The sequence below is a fragment of the Salvia hispanica genome, chromosome 3 (assembly GCF_029641045.1).
Source record: "Salvia hispanica isolate PSC_SH4W2 chromosome 3, Shi_PSC_v1, whole genome shotgun sequence".
Taxonomy (NCBI): domain Eukaryota; kingdom Viridiplantae; phylum Streptophyta; class Magnoliopsida; order Lamiales; family Lamiaceae; genus Salvia; species Salvia hispanica.
This window is the reverse complement of record NC_142694.1, coordinates 13,276,494-13,294,476: the sequence shown is the minus strand read 5'-3', so window position 1 is coordinate 13,294,476 and position 17,983 is coordinate 13,276,494. Positions and strand designations below refer to the sequence as shown.

General features: G+C 33.8%; 2 protein-coding genes across 3 annotated transcripts; both read right to left on the bottom strand.

Moving 5' to 3' along the window:
* Positions 1–311: 311 nt before the first annotated feature.
* On the bottom strand, positions 312–5,514 carry CYP71 (cyclophilin71). 2 transcript variants are annotated; one of them, XM_089069086.1, is made up of 14 exons: positions 5,278–5,514; positions 5,073–5,158; positions 4,410–4,498; positions 3,861–4,100; positions 3,631–3,752; positions 3,043–3,118; positions 2,825–2,932; positions 2,560–2,736; positions 2,188–2,405; positions 1,832–1,964; positions 1,395–1,618; positions 674–827; positions 471–592; positions 312–348 (listed from the first exon to the last, which is right to left on the bottom strand). In XM_089069086.1, the coding sequence occupies exons 1-13, from the start codon at positions 5,424–5,426 to the stop codon at positions 512–514; spliced, it is 1,857 nt and encodes a 618-aa protein (XP_088925212.1). In that variant the 5' UTR covers positions 5,427–5,514; the 3' UTR covers positions 312–348; positions 471–511. The 2 variants fall into 2 exon arrangements, with proteins under 2 accessions (XP_088925212.1, XP_047972198.1); XM_048116241.2 differs by having other exon boundaries at positions 312–592.
* Positions 5,515–8,191: 2,677 nt separating this feature from the next.
* Positions 8,192–11,304, bottom strand: LOC125212643 (protein kinase G11A-like). The gene is made up of 2 exons (XM_048112859.2): positions 10,764–11,304; positions 8,192–9,115 (listed from the first exon to the last, which is right to left on the bottom strand). Exons 1-2 carry the CDS (start codon positions 11,234–11,236, stop codon positions 8,326–8,328), a joined length of 1,263 nt encoding a protein of 420 aa, XP_047968816.1. The 5' UTR covers positions 11,237–11,304; the 3' UTR covers positions 8,192–8,325.
* Positions 11,305–17,983: the final 6,679 nt, after the last annotated feature.

The window sequence follows — 17,983 nt, the reverse complement described above, 5'->3', positions numbered from 1 at the left end:
CTTGAGCGAGAGTATGTCAGAAAATTCGTCAAAAATAACGGTCTGAGCTATGTATAATGGGTAAGGCGCAGATGCATACACATCATGTAATGCCAATATATAGTCCATGATATACAAATTTGGTACTGCACAAAACATTATCTCAGAGAAAAACTGCTAACAATAAAGAGTTACCAACAATACACACCTCGTTTCCTTTGTTCTTTCAAAAATCATTATCTTTCGCCTTAAGACCAACTTCTAACCCTTCTGCCTCTACACTTGACTAATCGGAGACAAACATGAGAAGATAATCGAACTTTCCAGTCACATGCGAGAAGAATGGAAGAGGCTCTGCACTCCTCATAACTGATAGCAATAACTCAATCGTTTTACAAGTTACAACTGTTGCTTATAGTTACTACTGAGGTCGATTAAAAGGAAAAATTGATAAAAAAAAGTCGTAAACATAGAAAGAGAAGTGGCCTCACATCTTCATGGCTTTCAACCAAGAGCTTCAAGGAAAATTGATTCAGTTAGGGATAGTCACGTTTAAGATTTTCACATCTTGATAAGGCTTATCTGTCTTGTCTGTCTTCACTTTTTCTATCCCCTGTTAAGTCAAAAAGACCAGTGAGCTATCAACCAAGCCTTAAATTGAAGACAGACATTGGATAATAAACAGAATGGGTACCTGTACAACATCCATTCCTTTAACCACTCTACCAAAAACAGTGTGCTTGTTGTCCAACCATGGAGTGGCAACAGTGGTAATAAAAAATTGGGAGCCATTGGTGTTCGGCCCAGCATTAGCCATTGAAACCGTGAAGGGCCTGTCATGCCGCAAACTGCAGAAACAAATAGAACGTTTATGAACATTGGAACTTATATAACAAAGGCAAGAGCGACCATGGTACTTGGTATCCTACGACCTACATATAAAATAATAAAATGGTTAGTAGTTATTCAATCCACAGACAAATACTGCAGCAAGGCTTCACCATACACCAATACAAAACCACATTTCCCATTGCACAACCAATATAACATTGTTAGCTTTGTCATAAATGAACAACCAACCACCACCTTTATCGGACCCATAAAAGATTTAGAGAACCACATTAAGAAGTCACATTGTTATAAATGGGTGGAAATAAATTAAAAATAAGCCCTATATGATCAAATATAGCAGTTAAAAGCATGCTTTCATTCTGGCAAGGATCATAAATTTTAGGCAACTCGAACCAAGGACCTTCTGGTGACATGTTGTCAGTGTCCATGAGCATGAATCAAGCAGATCATTAGTACATAAGTATTTTCCCAGGGTAAGGAGATCAAAAGCCTCAGAGGCAAGGGCACGACATATGCTTACCCAGGTGCAAGGATATTCTAACAGAATCAGAAGTCAAACATACCTTTTATGGAATTCATCTTCAAATTCCCTTCCCCATATAGATTGTCCACCAGTGCCATCTCCTAGAGGATCTCCTGTCTGAATCATAAATCCTCTGATGACCCGGTGGAAGATCAGATTGTCATAATAGCCATTTCTACAGTGTGTTGTGAAATTCTCCACTGTTCTTGGGCATTCTTCTGGATATAACCGCATGTGGATATCACCCATTGTAGTATGCATGATCTGGTAAACATGGGGTAGATGATCAGCTACTATTTAAAAATGATATTAGGACAAAAGAATAGGCTGGGGAGGGACAAACTAGCAAGCCCACAGCATCCAACCCTCTCATTAAGTGTCACTTAGAGAGGTTCTAAATAACCATAAAACATTTTCTAGAGAAAAGTCATAAAAAGGGACCCAGTTGGGGGGTAAAAAAGATACTACATCACTCACCACATTGTCTGGGAGAGAAGTCGTAACAGCTTTTCCAATATCTGATACTGCCAATAATTCATCAGCAGGTGGTTTTTCATTAAAGACATCTCTGCCCTTGGTAGTATCTTCAGGTTCCTCAGGTTCTCTCCGGCTAAAGACGCAACAACAATCATTCCCGCCAGGTTAGAGACGGAATTCAAATATATTATATCCATCATAGACACAGGTTTTCTACCACCATTAAGGTGTCAGTCATTTACAGTATCAGAATATCCATACAAGACCATCAATGGAATGGAAGAGAAAGATCGTTGATAACTTGATGCACTAAAAACATAGCACTTAACATTTAGTACAAGCACTATTATTAATACCTGAATAAGTAGATCCTATGCTTCTTAAAAGCACAGCACAAGAGAGTAGGATCTACAAATGGGTCTTTGCTTTCATTGGCATTTGCAGCAGCAGCAGGGATTTTCCGAGCTTTTTTACTGCTCTTTTCACCTTGATACAAGGCGATTCTTAGGAATCTATCATTGTTCTCTACCTTTCCGAGGATCCGGGAAACTCTGTTGGTGTGCAGATTTACAACCTATAAGAGACCAAGAGGAGTTACTCCCGTATAAACTGAAACCACACTATTTGTAATTTGTTGATAGAGAAATACAGTGATACAAGCATCAGAATATAAGCCATAAACATGCCAATATTATCACTTTTGTTTATGAAGACATTTTATATCTTACTTTAATTCCAAGGAGGGTGGCATATATGAGGAAGTTGGAGCTTTCATCAAAAACTGCATTAGGCTGTGGTACATTTTCTGTTTTCTCAATTTCTCTCTCTACAGCCATCCGTCGTCCAAAATCAATAGCCTCAAGCCTGTACAGAGGGACATCTCTCCTCTGGAGTTCTTGGGCCACCTACATAAGTAAGATGTTCAGTTTATATAACTACAGATAAAGTTGATTTAAGTCTAAACATAAATAGGTATAAGTATATAATCATTACGTCAAGAGATTCATCATATACTCGTCTCAGTTTTCCAGTTCTGAACCAAAACACACGTATTCTACGATCAGGAGATGTTATTGAAAATTGCTTCCCATCTGGACTGACCTAGAAAGGAGTTATAGAACAAGCAGTAAATAATGGATAAAAGCAACCAACCTTCATTCATATCTCCAATGAAAGAGAGACAGCGTATAACATACTACTAACTACAGTACCTCAATAGAAGAAACAGCAGTCTTGCATTTTACAATTGTGAAAAGGTCTGTATCACTTTTGAGTCTGAAATTCACCCTGCATGTTAATAAATAAATAAAAACCATTACATATTTACATTACACACAGAAACAAGTACCAAGCCAAGAAGTCCACAACAATTCTGTGATTCACATCTAATAGTCACCAGCCAATGAATTTCATAATCATATCTACCGCAAAAAATCCAAGCATCCAATGTAATAGGAGTAATAAAGTACAAAAGATAATTAATAAACCAAACTGGATCACATTCCTTTAACTCTTTGGAATCTGTTCAACAAATGGCCGCATAAAATACATAATCTAACACCTAACTGACTCCAATACACCCACCATAAGGATATCATTTGCCTTTAAAAAGGTAAGTACACTTGACTGTGTGAAACCTCGTTGAGATGGCATGTCTCATATCTTCATCTTTTACCCATAAAAAAACTTCAGTTGCAAGGGGCAGCAACAATTTAAAGAACATGAACATGAGAGAGAGAGCTTCAATATCTGGATACCGAAATCAAGCACATCTCAGTTCTGAGACATAGAAAGCTTACCCAGTATCCGGGAACTGAAGGGTTGAAGGATTCCAGTATTCAATGACTCCTTTGTCGTCTGCAGAAATCACAGTATCGTATTCATGGTTGTACTTCATAGATTTTATCGGTCCAAGGTGTATCTGCTCAAAAGATGCCGCACATGTTAGTTTGTTCTAAAAGCAATCTTATCCACTGCCAATCTCCAATCTCTGCTTCATATGTATTGCAAAAAAGAAAGAGGAAGATACCTCTTTAGATGCAATGGAATCATTTGAGCCCGAGCGAGCATCATATATGTGGATAGAGGGAGAATCACGATCACTAATTGCTAGTTTTCCCTTTACATCCCCTTGTTTGTAAACCCATTCAATGCAACCGGCCACAAAAGGAAGACGTATCATAGCCATCATATCATAGTTAAATACATCATAAATTTTCACGGATCGGTCATTTGAAATTGTACAACAAAGAGCACCATCAACGCTAACCTGCCAGACAATTAAAATAGGGGATTATTGATATGAACAGATCAGTTTGTAACAAACAAGGTATATCCAATAGAGACAAATGAATAAAATGATTACATAAACTAGAGAAATATGTAGGCGATCAAATCCCAGGTGGGGTGTGTTAATTGGAGTTATATCTCAGAAATGCTATTGTTACATGTAAGTTGTAGAAAATAAGGTTTGATAGGGAGGGGGGGAAAGGATGCATAAGAATTACCAGAACTAGGATGATATAAAATCACCTGATTATAAAAATGTTAATCAAGCATGACAAAAGGTGGAACTCACCGCAAGGCCTTCAATTGGACCAAGATGGGACCTAAAATGTTTTGCAAACTCTATACCAGTGGATTTTTTCTTCCAAAACTTTATATGTCCTGTAAAAAACCAATGCTTAGTACAGTAGTTGCAACCTAATATCAATGAAATGAAGAGTTCCAACAAAAAGGCAACATTACAGTAGGTTTTATACATAGGTTGTTATCAGTAGGTTTTAGATCATCAACTATGAAATTAACCCAAAAAACAGTATAACGCATTTTTGTGTGTCAAGAAGGTTGAAGTTTCATCTGTATTTACGAGTGACCTGATCCGACGAGCACTTCAACATAAAGAGATCAAATTCAGTTCTGTCCTATTTTGTCAGAGTCTCTATTTTCCGTAAAAGTTGGAAACTATCTTTACCACCAAGAGGAAAGATTTGTACTTCAAAACTTCCTCTTCACTAGTTTCCCTTTCACAAATTTAACAAAATTGCCATAACTTATTTTTCAATAGTCTCCACTAGTAGAGAAAACTCGAAAGGCAAGTGGAAATCAGAGGCTTCCAGGGATTATCTAAGGCAGTAAAAGTCAAAAAAATAAACACCCGAAATTGAGATTACAACAAAAAAATTGCATAAATTAAAACATCTAAGCAGCTAGATAACAGCTAAATTAAGCTATATGATACCATCCGCGCTTCCAGATATGAAAAACTCAGCCGCCGAAACAGCTACATGCGTAACCACATCGCGGTGCATATAACTCTTCTCGTACCTGAATTCAATCAATAGCAAATTAATCCATCACGCATTTTCCTCGACATGGCAAAACCCTGGATTCCAAAATCCCCGACCATAAACCCCTACATACGCAAATAGATGGGGATTACATACATATTGGCGGAGGGGAGCGCATCGAGATAGGCCTGTTCGAACTGGAGAGGGCGTTTGGGTCGGGCGCGGGGCGCCGGGCCGGGCCCAACCATGGGCTCTTCCTCCTCGGCGGCGGCAGAGTTACCGTTGTCGTTGTGAGCTGCTTCCATCCTCTCCTCTTCCAGATTAGTAGCGGAATGCGAGATTTAATTTGGGTTTTAGAATTTCACTACTGCGGGTGAATTTTTGAACGATGGAAAACACCAATTATATGAATCGTTTAAAATTTGTATTTTGGTAAAATATCATAAAATTTTAAAAATAAATTAGATTTGATGTGGGCCGGATGTTGGGAATTGGTTTGAGTGAAAGCCCATTATAATTCTATGTAGATGACTATTTTCAGCCCATTTCTAGTCCAGGCCTATACTGGATTTGACCCACCCGTTTTACATTTTGAATGAAGGGGACTAGTTTTACGACCACGTTACAATATGCTCTCCATATTTTTTTTTAGTGTTACTTTTTCTATTAAATAGTGAAATCTATAGTCTGACCATACATAAATACGTATTGTTTAGAACTGGATAGTAACACATTAATTTCCTAATCCCATAGAGCCTATAATTGAAATGCAAAAATGTTTGTAAACCTACGTTATTGTTGATAAAAACATGGATTATCAAATGTTTAGTAATCAAACAACCAAATTTCTTGTGATGGGAAACTAATGGCCATTTTCAGTCTTGATGACATAGAACACAAATTCAAGCTCTAAATAAAAGCAGGAAATACACAAATTCATTGACAACAACAATTGAAAATTAGGGACGTAGTACATAGCTACATAAGTTTCTAAATGTTCATGATTGGTGTAAAATTGACCTTGTAGTCAAGTAAGTCACTCAGGATGAAAGCTTCAAAGGATTATAACGGATTCAACTTCAATAGATAACATAACAGTTGAAATATTGATATCTTATTATAAACATTTTTGTGTCAAACTTATCAAACATTATCAAGCAAATAGTACAAGTCTTGAATGTTTTATTCAAGCTCCACTGCATTTTCATTTTGTTTTCCATTTGTAAGCTGTAACTTTTCCCTCTAACACACTGCAAATTGTGTCACCTAGCCTCAGCCAAATAGATTCAGAAAACATGAGAAATAGAATGTGATCTAGGGTTTGAGATCTTACACATTTAAAACTTTTAGCTGGTGTTGTCAAAGTTTCAAATTCAGCGGCTAAGTAAGGGGTTTTGGGGTTGTTTCTCAGATAAAGACTTGAGTCTTTTCTCTCGAACATGTGCGACTGTCGGTAAAGCTAGATGGATGCTAGCTGATTTGTGGTTGTGCTATATCCAAACCTTTAACATATTTGTCATGTTTGATATTCTTATCATTCTATGTCTGTAATCTTTAGATTTGTTATCTTTAATATCGATCTAACATTTGTTCTATTTCTTACAAACTATCGTATAATTATTCGTTGTGTAAACCGCAGATCCAATCGTTACAAATTGTTAATATATCATGGTGAATGAGTTTGAGTTTAAAAACAGCAAAGGAAAATAGATACTAGTATTAGAGGAGAAAATGAGATAAATATTTAGGACCACGGAATGAGTGACAGTGATGGGCCGGTCTTCATGGGCCCAATGGCTTAATAATGTAACATACGGTGCCTAAAAGTCCAAGAAGATAATAACGTTGCCATTGCAGTCTCACTGTCTTTGTACGAAGAAGATATCCATATCTTTGTTATTAATTTTGTTTGCTTCTTTTTATAAAATGTTGTTATGCATGTCTAAAAAATTTCATGTTTTTATTTATTATATTAGTCTATAGCGACATACCATGTATTGCGCCTGTGGTCTGTAGGTATGAAAAATCAGAATATTGTTTAGGTACTTTATATACGTATATATATGAATAATTGTTTTGCAAATAATGACTGACTTTCATTTCTTTTTGGAGATAAAATCATTGTACCTAACTTTGTAATAACTTATATGAAATCCTCACTTTATTTTCAATAAAATTTAACTTTCTACTCATTGGAAACTTAAATTTGAGCTACTAAGTACTACTCCATATTGCAATCATCAACTCCAAACTATGATTTTAGTTTATAGTTAAAAACTTCATATTTTATTAGGTAAGTTTTGTTGAAATTTAGCATGAACTTAATGTAATTAAGTAGAATTATAGTATAATCTTTCTATACAAAGAAGATGGAAATTTGTTGTTTTATATACGTAAACAAAACTCTTGATGAATAAACAAACAACCACGTACACACAAAAAATGTAGTGGATTTCCGATGTAATGGTTGTCGGCATCAAATACTGTTTTGATGCATTTTGTCGACAAATGATAGACATTAATACAGGCATTGACTTATACTATCAAATAAACTAAGCTGTCACACCTTATAGAATTTAAATAAATAGAAAACGAAGTTTCCTCTGTCCCCTTTTAATTGCAAGGAAGTATGGGCTATCAAACAACGAGTGTTTTTTTAGCTCTTTGTTGTGAGCAAATTTTGGGTCCTTTTCAATGTTGGCGCCACATGTATGTCAAACAAACATTCGTGAAAGTTACCCTTTTATATATATCCATTTTGCAGCCTATTTTTCCACACACATGACATGCATATCAGATTTTATTGTGGTGATAAATTGTGAAGTTTACAAATTATACTTATTCTAAAATTAATTAAGAAAAGGATCGCTTAGGCCGCCGCCTCTAACAAGATTAGTGCACAAGTGGCTCAAGGTGATAGGAAAATTAGTTAGAATGTTTCACAAGTTAAATATTTTACATAATATTCAGTCATTGTCTAATAACTATTTTTTCTTGAAGTCCAAATCACAAAAACAGGAGATTAAAAAAAATTGAACTATTTTAATCTGATTAAACGCCAGGTCGTGGATCAATTTAATTATATGCGAAAATTAAGTCGACAAGTTCACTAATCAATTTCACTTTCTTACAAAAAAATGCAAATTTTTTTTTTGAACAACAGTAGCTAGATTGACATTCATATTGCAAAAACTGTTTGTGGTGCTAGTAATAGTCAACAATGTTGTCTTGATTAGTTAAGACTTCTCTCTTAAACGGAGGAGGAACAAAAGGGGGAGATGCACATCTCAATAGCGCCCAATTGACTCCATTGAAGAAGGGGTGCTTCTTAATTGCCGACGCGCCCATGGTCGAACCCATACGTTGGTTCGGGTCCTTCACGAGCAATTGTGACATCAAGTCCTTGGCCGCACTAGGTATGGCCGGCTCCTTAGGGAACTCGAGCGCCCGTGCCATAATATTCGCTAGGGTAATCTCATGGTCCATCCCGCGAAAAGGCGTCACTCCATAGAACAACTCATATATGAATATCCCCAAGGTCCACCAATCCACCGCGCTACCGTGCCCTTCCCCAGAGACGATCTCGGGTGCTAGGTACTCGTGGGTCCCGACAAACGACATAGAGCGGATATCTATAGGCTCAGCCACAAAGGCGGGTCCCGCGTGGCGGTCAGGCTTCTTCTTACGCTTGCGCCTAGGGTTAAAGCACGACACGGACGGAACGATGCAATTTGGAAGGATGCAAGAGGTGGAGCGGAAGGGCTGGGTGTCGATGGCGTGCTCGCTCAAAGGCGGTGCGTTTGGCTGATTGTGGCTCGATATTACTTGAGCCGGTGTGGAGGTAGAGTCGTCACACATCAAAGAGAGATCGAAATCGGTTAGCATTATATGGCCGTCGGATCGAACCAATATGTTCTCCGGCTTAAGATCACGATATACAATTCCTACCATGTGAATGTACTCCAAAGCTGCGACAACTTCAGATGCATAAAACCTGGTTAAATAACATGGCATCAAAACATTGATCAATAAAAAAATTAAAAGAATTACAATCAAAGTCAAATAATGTAGAAGCCTATTGATTATAATATATAGTTATCACAGTTTTGTAGTCAATACCAAAATCTACAAGACAAAACACAAAAGTGTCCTAACAATGTGACACAAGATCATTACAACATTGAGGATAAATGGATAGTATGAAACTATATCTTAAGTCAATCATGTCTTAAATCATAGTGTGTAGAATGAGCCAATGCCTAGATCCCCCACCAACCCCACACAAAACTAACTTTTATTAATTCCCATGCAACAGAGAAGAAAAAAAGATAAAGGGGCTTTTGTGAGTTCCTTTGCCCCATCTCTAAATTTCAACATTTTGTACTACTATTGTTCAGTTTTTGTTGTCTTTTTATGATTCCTTTCGCGAAATGGTAAATTTGAATGAGGAAAACATCGAGGTAATAATAGTAATCTGTCCAAAAATAAAACAATAAAATGTGATACGCATCAAAATACTTTGAAACCAACCCTTTTCATGAAATAGACAGAGAAGGAAGGTAACATATGCCAAACGACAAAATTAATTATATCTTTTATTTATGTTCTACGGAATGACTGACCAGAAAATAAGATTTGACAGTAATTTTTTAATTTGATAAATGTCAAATATCCAATCATGTAGGGGCCACATAGTAATTTCGTATGGGGTCACCAGATAGTGATGAAAATTTTCAAAGAAGGAAAATATGTAATCCCCTAAATTCAGCAAAAGTTAATCCAAACATATTTCACTGGATTCTGTGGCATTTTGCCTCGTTTCAAGGATCCTCTACATAAATATATGGACAAAATAGAAATTTCTCCCCCAAATTCCTCAATTACTATCAATATTATCGCTTTATTGGTCAAACGTGAATCTATTAGTCTTTGTATTCGAAGTTGAACAAATAATATTAAAAAAAGTAGCATTAGTTTGGGGATTATTAAAACACATAAATTCACGGACCACGTGAAGTTAATAGGTCAACCATAATTAGTAAATATTCGAGCTAAAGTGATTGGCAATCAGTAAATTGTGCCTTAACTACAATTAATAGCCTGTTTGAGCTGGCAGCCAACTTTATAAAAGATTATTGCATATAGGTGTACATCCAGAAATTAAATGACCGTCAAAATGCAGTTATATATATTTACAACCAAAACGTACTTACACTCCAAATTAACTAGTAACTGAATGTGTTAATTGTTTGATTATGAATTTGGACATCACGTGAGGCAATAATTACTCGTCAGCTGTCACCATTTCATTTCCATTATCCGCCCTAGCATAGCTTCCCTCTCTACAGTAGAAATCTGTTTTCTCACACTCAAACCGGACAGTGTCACAGTAGTTACCCACAGCCTGGGGCCCACCACCTACGTGAGGGCCCCACTTCCCCGTATGTACATATAATCATAGATGGAGTATACTTTTGCACTGATTTTACTACTAATAATATTGTTGAAAAAAAAATCTCTATTTTTTAAATGTACAATTGAATAGAAATTGTAATTATTATTTATAAATTGAAGCGTAATTAGATATAATTAGGGCGGGGATATGCATGGTATGATTTGGGATAAAGAGATTAAGAAGAGACCTGACGGCGGAGTCGGGGAAGCGTTTGTAGGGCTGGCGCTGGCGGAGGACGTGGAGGTCGCCGCCGGGGCAGAACTCGGTGAGGAGGCAGGACCATTTGGGGGAGTCGAGGGCGGCGTAGAGAGTGGGGAGGAAGGGGTGGTCCAGCATTTCGAGGATTTCCTTCTCAGTCCGAGCCCTCCCTTCCTTGTTGCGGCTAGCCAGCTCCTTCTTGTCCATCACCTTGGCCGCGAACAGCGCCTTCGCCGGCGGCTTGAGCTCGGCCAGGTAGACGGAGCCGATGTCGCCGGCGCCGAGGCGGTGGAGGAAGCGGATGTCGGAGAGGGAGAGGGGAGGGAAGCGGGTGGAGGAGGAGGCGGTCCAGTCGGAGCTGGAGCTGGTGGAGCGCTGGATGTCGGTGGCGGTGGTGGTGGTGGTGGAGTTGAAGCTCATGCTGGCGAGGTCGTTGGCTATGTCGTCGGCGCTCGCCTCCATTTCTCTACCTGTTGAGTGAGAGAGAGAGAGAGGGATTGGAAGATGGAAGATTTGATTTGATTAGAGACGATTCAGTACAAAGTGTAGAATATAGGACGCTTCATTGGGCCCCACTTATGCTATGGACTTCTATTTACTTTTTTCATTTTTAATGTTTTTCCATCTTAAATCCAATATTTTCCCTCTATAAATTTTTTGGTTTAACTAAATAACTACTCGTACTTATATATTCCAACACCCAATCTATGAACTTCAATAGCTTGCATTAATATTTGGAGGAGTACCTTATTCATCTAATAGAATCAATACGAATCATAGTCATTAATATATTTAGGGGCGTTCGGTTTATAAGATTGTATCACAGATGAAATATGTATTGGGTTTGGTTCATGAGATTCAATCACACAATTAAGTTCTAAATGGATAATCATGGAATAATTAGTCATAGCTAATCCTCTATGACTAAAATAATCTCATAATTTAATCTTAGATTGTATCTTGGTATTATTTTATTTAGTAAATCGAACGCCACCTTACTATTTTTTAATTATTTATATTAATTTACAAAAATACAAAAATATACATAAACGAAAAAAATACTGCCATCGACTTCAATTCGGTGGTATTATCTGGCCATTTAGATACAAAGTCACTCTGCCTTCAGTAGTTTTGTAATCTAAGTTGGTCGAAATTTTCCACCAAAGACAATGGAATCAATTTTTAAAATAAAAGGAACTAAAATTATTTAGTACTTATTAGAGAGAGAACGAAGGAGAATGTGAAGGGATGAATATATTTATAGATGAAAAAAACAATTTCGGATGTACGTGCCATTCATTCATGTATTGGGCACTTGACTCGTGCTTAAACAAGCACAATAAAATCGTTAAAAAGCACGGCGGTGTTCTGGATGCCCTAAACTAATCAAGCAATTTGTAAATTATTCGAATTTTGATTTTATTCAACCTTATTTCGTAAAGTCCATTTGCTAGATAAACTAATCCTTATAGTTTGCTGTTATATTTTAGAAAAAAGTAGTACTACGTACTACTATTAATTAAATAGAATAAAATGGACATGTTATATGTTTTTCAATATAACAAAGTATTAAGAAAAAATAATTAATACTTTAAATATTAACTTCAATTCGGAATGTTTTTTATGCATAATAATATTGGATTCAACTTAATTTGATCATATCCTGATTTTTGCGCAATAATTGTAGTAAGTCTGTAGCTCATTATGTTATATTGTCAATAAAATATAGTATATCTTAAAAAAAATTTAAACATAAACTTAAATTCGAAATGTTTGCTTATGCTCGAATAAGTTTAAAATCCTTGATATATTCGATAAAATAAACAAATAGGAGTAGAACTTAAGTACTACTAGTATAATAACTTGATTCGATTATACCGTGATTTTGGGCAATAAATATGGAGTCTTTGTCGAGTTTTGGGCTTGTGTAATGACAAAACTGATTATTATGTTTAGATTTGTAAGATATTAGAAACTACCGATTCGACTAAATGCAATATTCCGTCGAAGAATGATTTATTGATTATGTATTAAATCGAAATGGTTGTTTGAACTTTATTATGGAGTATGTTTTTTTAATCAATTGATAATAGGCATTAATTAGTAGTCATAATTGTAACAACGAACAACCAACAAGAGTTCTGTTTTCGCAACAGTTATGGGGAGTATTATTTTGTTTTCTTCTCATACTAATAATTCATGTATACTATAAGATTATGTATTTTTGTGGGCATCAATAATTTGTTTTAAAGCTTACAATATCATAAATAATTTAATTAGATCGTAACTACATCGGTTGAGAATCGAGTTTATGATTACTCGAACATTTATTATGATAAATATTCATATAGTAATAAAATCAATAACTAGGTGTAAATATAGTTCTTAATTAGAGTAATGGACAGTACATCAGTTAATTCTTACAATCATACTAGTATAAATTCTTTCTTTATTAATTATCCTTTCTCATTTTTATACTTTATAATTGCTCTGATTATTTATCATTTCATATAATTGAACATTTTAGGGGTCAAGGAAGTTCAAAATGTTAGCACAAAATAAGTAGTGGAGTAGTAACAAATAATATATAATCAAATATACTAATAAATATTTATTTGCATTTTCATATCATGGGTTTATAGATTTATGTATGGATTTAGGGGATGGAGGAGGGTTCTCATTTTGAAATTTCGAAGGCATTTATAGATTCTAATTTCTGACTTCATATATTTATGCTATGCGATGTTGCAACAACATTTCTGTACCATAAGTACCTGAAATATGCAGTACACTCATCTTAATTTTCTAGTAGCATTTATTTACTTCCATAAATCTATTTATGTCAATTTATTGGCGTAGATTAGTAGAGGGAGGAGACTGGTAGGTTTCCACTTCGCACTTTCCTTTTGAGATTTCAATTTCACACTAGCATTCAACAATTTTGCATATCAAATTTTATGTTGAGAATTGTGGTTCATTTTCTTCTTTTTGAATCATCCACCAAACTTTCATTAGTTTATACTTGGTTCTTATTAATATTGATCTTTAGATAAATTGTAGAAGAGCACAAACCTATATGACAGAGGATAAATGTTTAATTTTCTTTTGATTTAACCAATAGAGTTATGCTCTCTAATTTTATTGCAAAAAAAAAAAGAAAAAGAAAAAATATTTTTTCGATTCTTAATCATAGAACTTTTTTACCTAAAATAGCATGCCCAAATCACCAACGTAGCCCAATTAATATTTCAAGATCGAGCCCAGATGTCGAGTTGATCATTTTTTCAAAGCCCAATTCTTGTATCCAATTAACTCCATTCGAAGACCACAACCATCCACTGAAATTTAATTATAGCAACTGAAATATATGTATGTCCGATTTCAAAAATAAAAAATTTATAACTTATAAGTCATATAAATTAAAAATTTAGAACTATATACGAAAATTTTGTTTCGTGCAAATTCGGTATAGAATTATGAAACTAAAACCATCTGATTATACGGGATATGGATAATGGATGCATGGTGAATTCATGCTCTTATTAAATTATAATCACGATTAATAAATCGTGATTCATGATATATAAATCCTTAATTGAAATGATCAAACTTTCACTAAAATCTAATGAGCATCTGATTTACCCTTGACTAATTAATAAATTACTCCATAATAATTTCGGTCAAATAATAACAGGGTTTTTTTTGTCATTGGGAAAAAAATGTACGCAAAATATAACACATATTTCTCTCTATTTTATGTTGGTTCTTGCGTTGGAAAAAGTATAGACATAACACATATTTCTCTCTATTATATTTTGGTTGATGTCCAACCATGTTGGAGTTGGGCATTAAAAAAAGTAAAAAACCAGTACGGTTGGACATTAAAAAAAACCCAAGTACTGTAATAAAAACATAGACCATATAGGGAATCGAATCATCATATCATCGATTTGTTTTTAAAAATCACAGTTAATAGCAATTACACCTAAAGATGAAATAGGTGTAAAGGTCCTTTTTTTGGGTGGCCAATAATATTGGTACTATAATTAAGTGTGGTTGCAATTAAATGTCAAGAGTTTCAATTCTTTGAATATATGTATATACTTTTATTTTACTCCTTGTTATAACTCATTTACTTTATATATTTTGTATGTTATTGCACAAGAATTAAGTTTATTGAGGATGTATTAACAATAAGATAATTTTAGTCAAAAAAATATGTTTGTGCGCAATGATGATCCACATGTACGAATGATGGGGCATTTCTCCTCTTTATGATTCTACCAAAATTATCTATAAATACTCCCAATTATACAAAAAATTATAAAAATATACTGCTTTTTGAGATGTTTTGATTAATTGATTGCGCAACTGTAAATTATATATGGTCCCAAGAGACAGTTCAATAGTACATGCATTTGATTGCATTGACATATCTATTTTGGGTTAACTTATAAGTACATTATTTTATGGTATTGACGCATGTAATTGTAATCAACTCACACTCTAACAAGTGTGGTGAGATTGGGCCCATTTGGTTTAATTGTGACTATTTTACTAATTTGACTAGAGGTAAAAAACGATTTTGAAATAGTGATACAAATTGTATTCGAAAAGAAGTACTACTACTATATATGTTAATAGGATAAGGTTGTTTTCAATTTATTGAAAGCAAATTTTGTCATTCTTATATTTCAAATGAAGAGTAATGATGGGAATGTGTCTTTTACTTCACTTTAAGGTAAAACACCCCGCCGTTAATAGCTACAAAAAGTCTTTGCCATCATCATTGGACTTCACCATTTTTCAATACATATACAAGATGATCGATCTAATTTAGATGTTTTGTATAACTTGCACCCTTAAGCGAATGCTTTAGACTAAAAATATTAGCGATCTGATTCCTTGTCATGTCATATTTAAAAATTAAAAATAAGTACTCTCTCGTTATATGGTAGTTCGAATCATTTTTTCATTTGTTAGTTGAATCAATTTTTTTTTTAAATAACAAATTTTTTCATTCATAGTTTATTTTCTCTGCTTTTCTCTATCTCCTATTACTTTATCACTCAATCCGTTCTATAATAGTAGAGTCATTTTGTCATTTCGATACGTTACATAGCAGTGAAGTCATTTCATTTTAGTATAAGTCAACACATTTCTTTTCACTTATTATACTATCTCTTATTTTATTCTCTCTTCATCCTAATACCTTTGGACACTTCCTACTTCATTCTTCATTTACTTAATTAACTTCATACAATTTTTCTTAAATCGCATGCTGAAAAGAAATATCCCCACTACTGCAGAATAAAGAGAGTATCTATTTATTTAATATACTACTCTATATCTCTTTCTTAATCTTCATGACGAAACAAATGACTCTACTACCACCGAACGGAGGAAGTGTTATAAAATTGAGAAATGCCCCTCTCTCCCCTCAACCACGGTCAGTTGTGAGGGCAAATGTAACTAAGCGGTTTCTCACTCTTTTATTTTATTAACCAAATATCATTGGTTGATAATATTATATTTAAAATTTAAATATATTTTATAAAATTTATAGTAGTAATATTTTTATAAGAAAAAGTTTAAAAATAAAGTAGATAATAGTATATGGTTAAGTCGAATGAAGGTTGATAATGTGTAAAAGATATAAATTAATTTAACCTTAAAAGATTGATGGTTAAGTTGGATGATTGTTGATTAAGTTGAATGAAGGTTGATAATGTGTAAAAGATATAAATTAGTTTAATCTTAAAAGATTGATGGTTAAGTTGGATGATTGTTGATTAACATAATTTTATCGTAATAACGATATGCTATTGTAATATACTACTCCTTAAAAAAGTTATATGTGTATATATATGGCGATAAAAATATCATGAAAATTTGTTATGAAATTCATTGTATGGTTGGGTTTTATTAATTACTAGTATCAACCCCGTGCGTTGCACGACCTATTAAATTTTAAATTAAATAGTCAATTAAATAAATGAAATGAGAAAATATAAAATTATACATGGTTTATAGATCCCAAATAAAATTATACAACTTTATAAAATATATAATATTTATGAAATAAAAATTAAATAGTGATACAACATAAAAGAGTTTATTGATTATGCAATTGTACACATATAGTGATTGACCGGTATTCAACCTATTATCAATCCAATCTTTCATCGAGGTGAACTCAACTATATGAAATATAATATTTTTTAAATAACAAAAACATTAAAAATCATTATAGAATATTAAATCTTGAAAGACAACATGAGAAGCATACATCATAGGAAGCTTAATATTCCACTCATACAACAATTTGAAAATTTTGGTTTTTTGGTTTTAGATGATTTCCCCAACGGTTCTTCATGCCAAAAAAATGCATCCCAATAGGAACAATAAGAACTTATCCATGAAGCATCACCAATATGCTGATATTCTGCAAAATAATATACACAAACTATATTGACACAACTTTAGACGAATCAACAAAAACAAAACAATGTTGAAAAAATAAATGAGTCAACACTCACCATAAATCAACAATTATCACGTTGAAAAAAACAAATAACAATATTATAGTTGAGAGTAATATTTAAAAATGCCAAATAGTGTCTCCTCAACTACATTATCAATCAGCTTGATATATTCAAATGTTTTAAACGTTAAATTGGAGTAGAAAATAAAAACAAAATGACGATCAACACTCACTGCGAATCACAATTTTAATCTCAATGAGCCGAAAATTAGATTATATAATAACCTTGCCAGGGTCAATGATAACACCAATGGCATCAAAAAAATAAAAGTTGAGACAATGTTAATAATAATAATAATAATAATAATAATAATAATAATAATAAGGAGGAGGAGGAGGAGGAGGAGGAATGTACTACTATCGATAAAGAGTAATAATCATATTGGAAGTAAAAATATCTTTTTGCAGAGAATTCGTGATGCAATGAGAAAAGATAAAGAGGAATGAATTTTATCTAACCAATGATACCTATTTATAGGTAAAAAGTATGAAGAAACAATCATAAATTGATGGAATTATAACATGATTGACTGCCTTAAATTTACATTGAAAATTGATTGATTTGTTTAAATGCCATTTTTATTACCTTTACGTTACTTTCTTTAGTGGGATGAATTGATATTTATAATTTTTAAGAAATAAGATTAAAATGAAGGTTATAAATT

Coding starts and splice junctions, on each gene's coding strand:
- LOC125212643 (XM_048112859.2), bottom strand. CDS start 11,236: ATGGAGGCGAGCGCCGACGACATAGCCAACGACCTCGCCAGCATGAGC. Junction 9,116..10,763: donor TTCCCCGACTCCGCCGTCAG/GTCTCTTCTTAA, acceptor TTATTTAACCAG/GTTTTATGCATCTGAAGTTG.
- CYP71 (XM_048116241.2), bottom strand. CDS start 5,426: ATGGAAGCAGCTCACAACGACAACGGTAACTCTGCCGCCGCCGAGGAG. Junction 2,406..2,559: donor CCACCCTCCTTGGAATTAAA/GTAAGATATAAA, acceptor GGTCTCTTATAG/GTTGTAAATCTGCACACCAA. Junction 828..1,394: donor GAAGATGAATTCCATAAAAG/GTATGTTTGACT, acceptor TTGTTTCTGCAG/TTTGCGGCATGACAGGCCCT.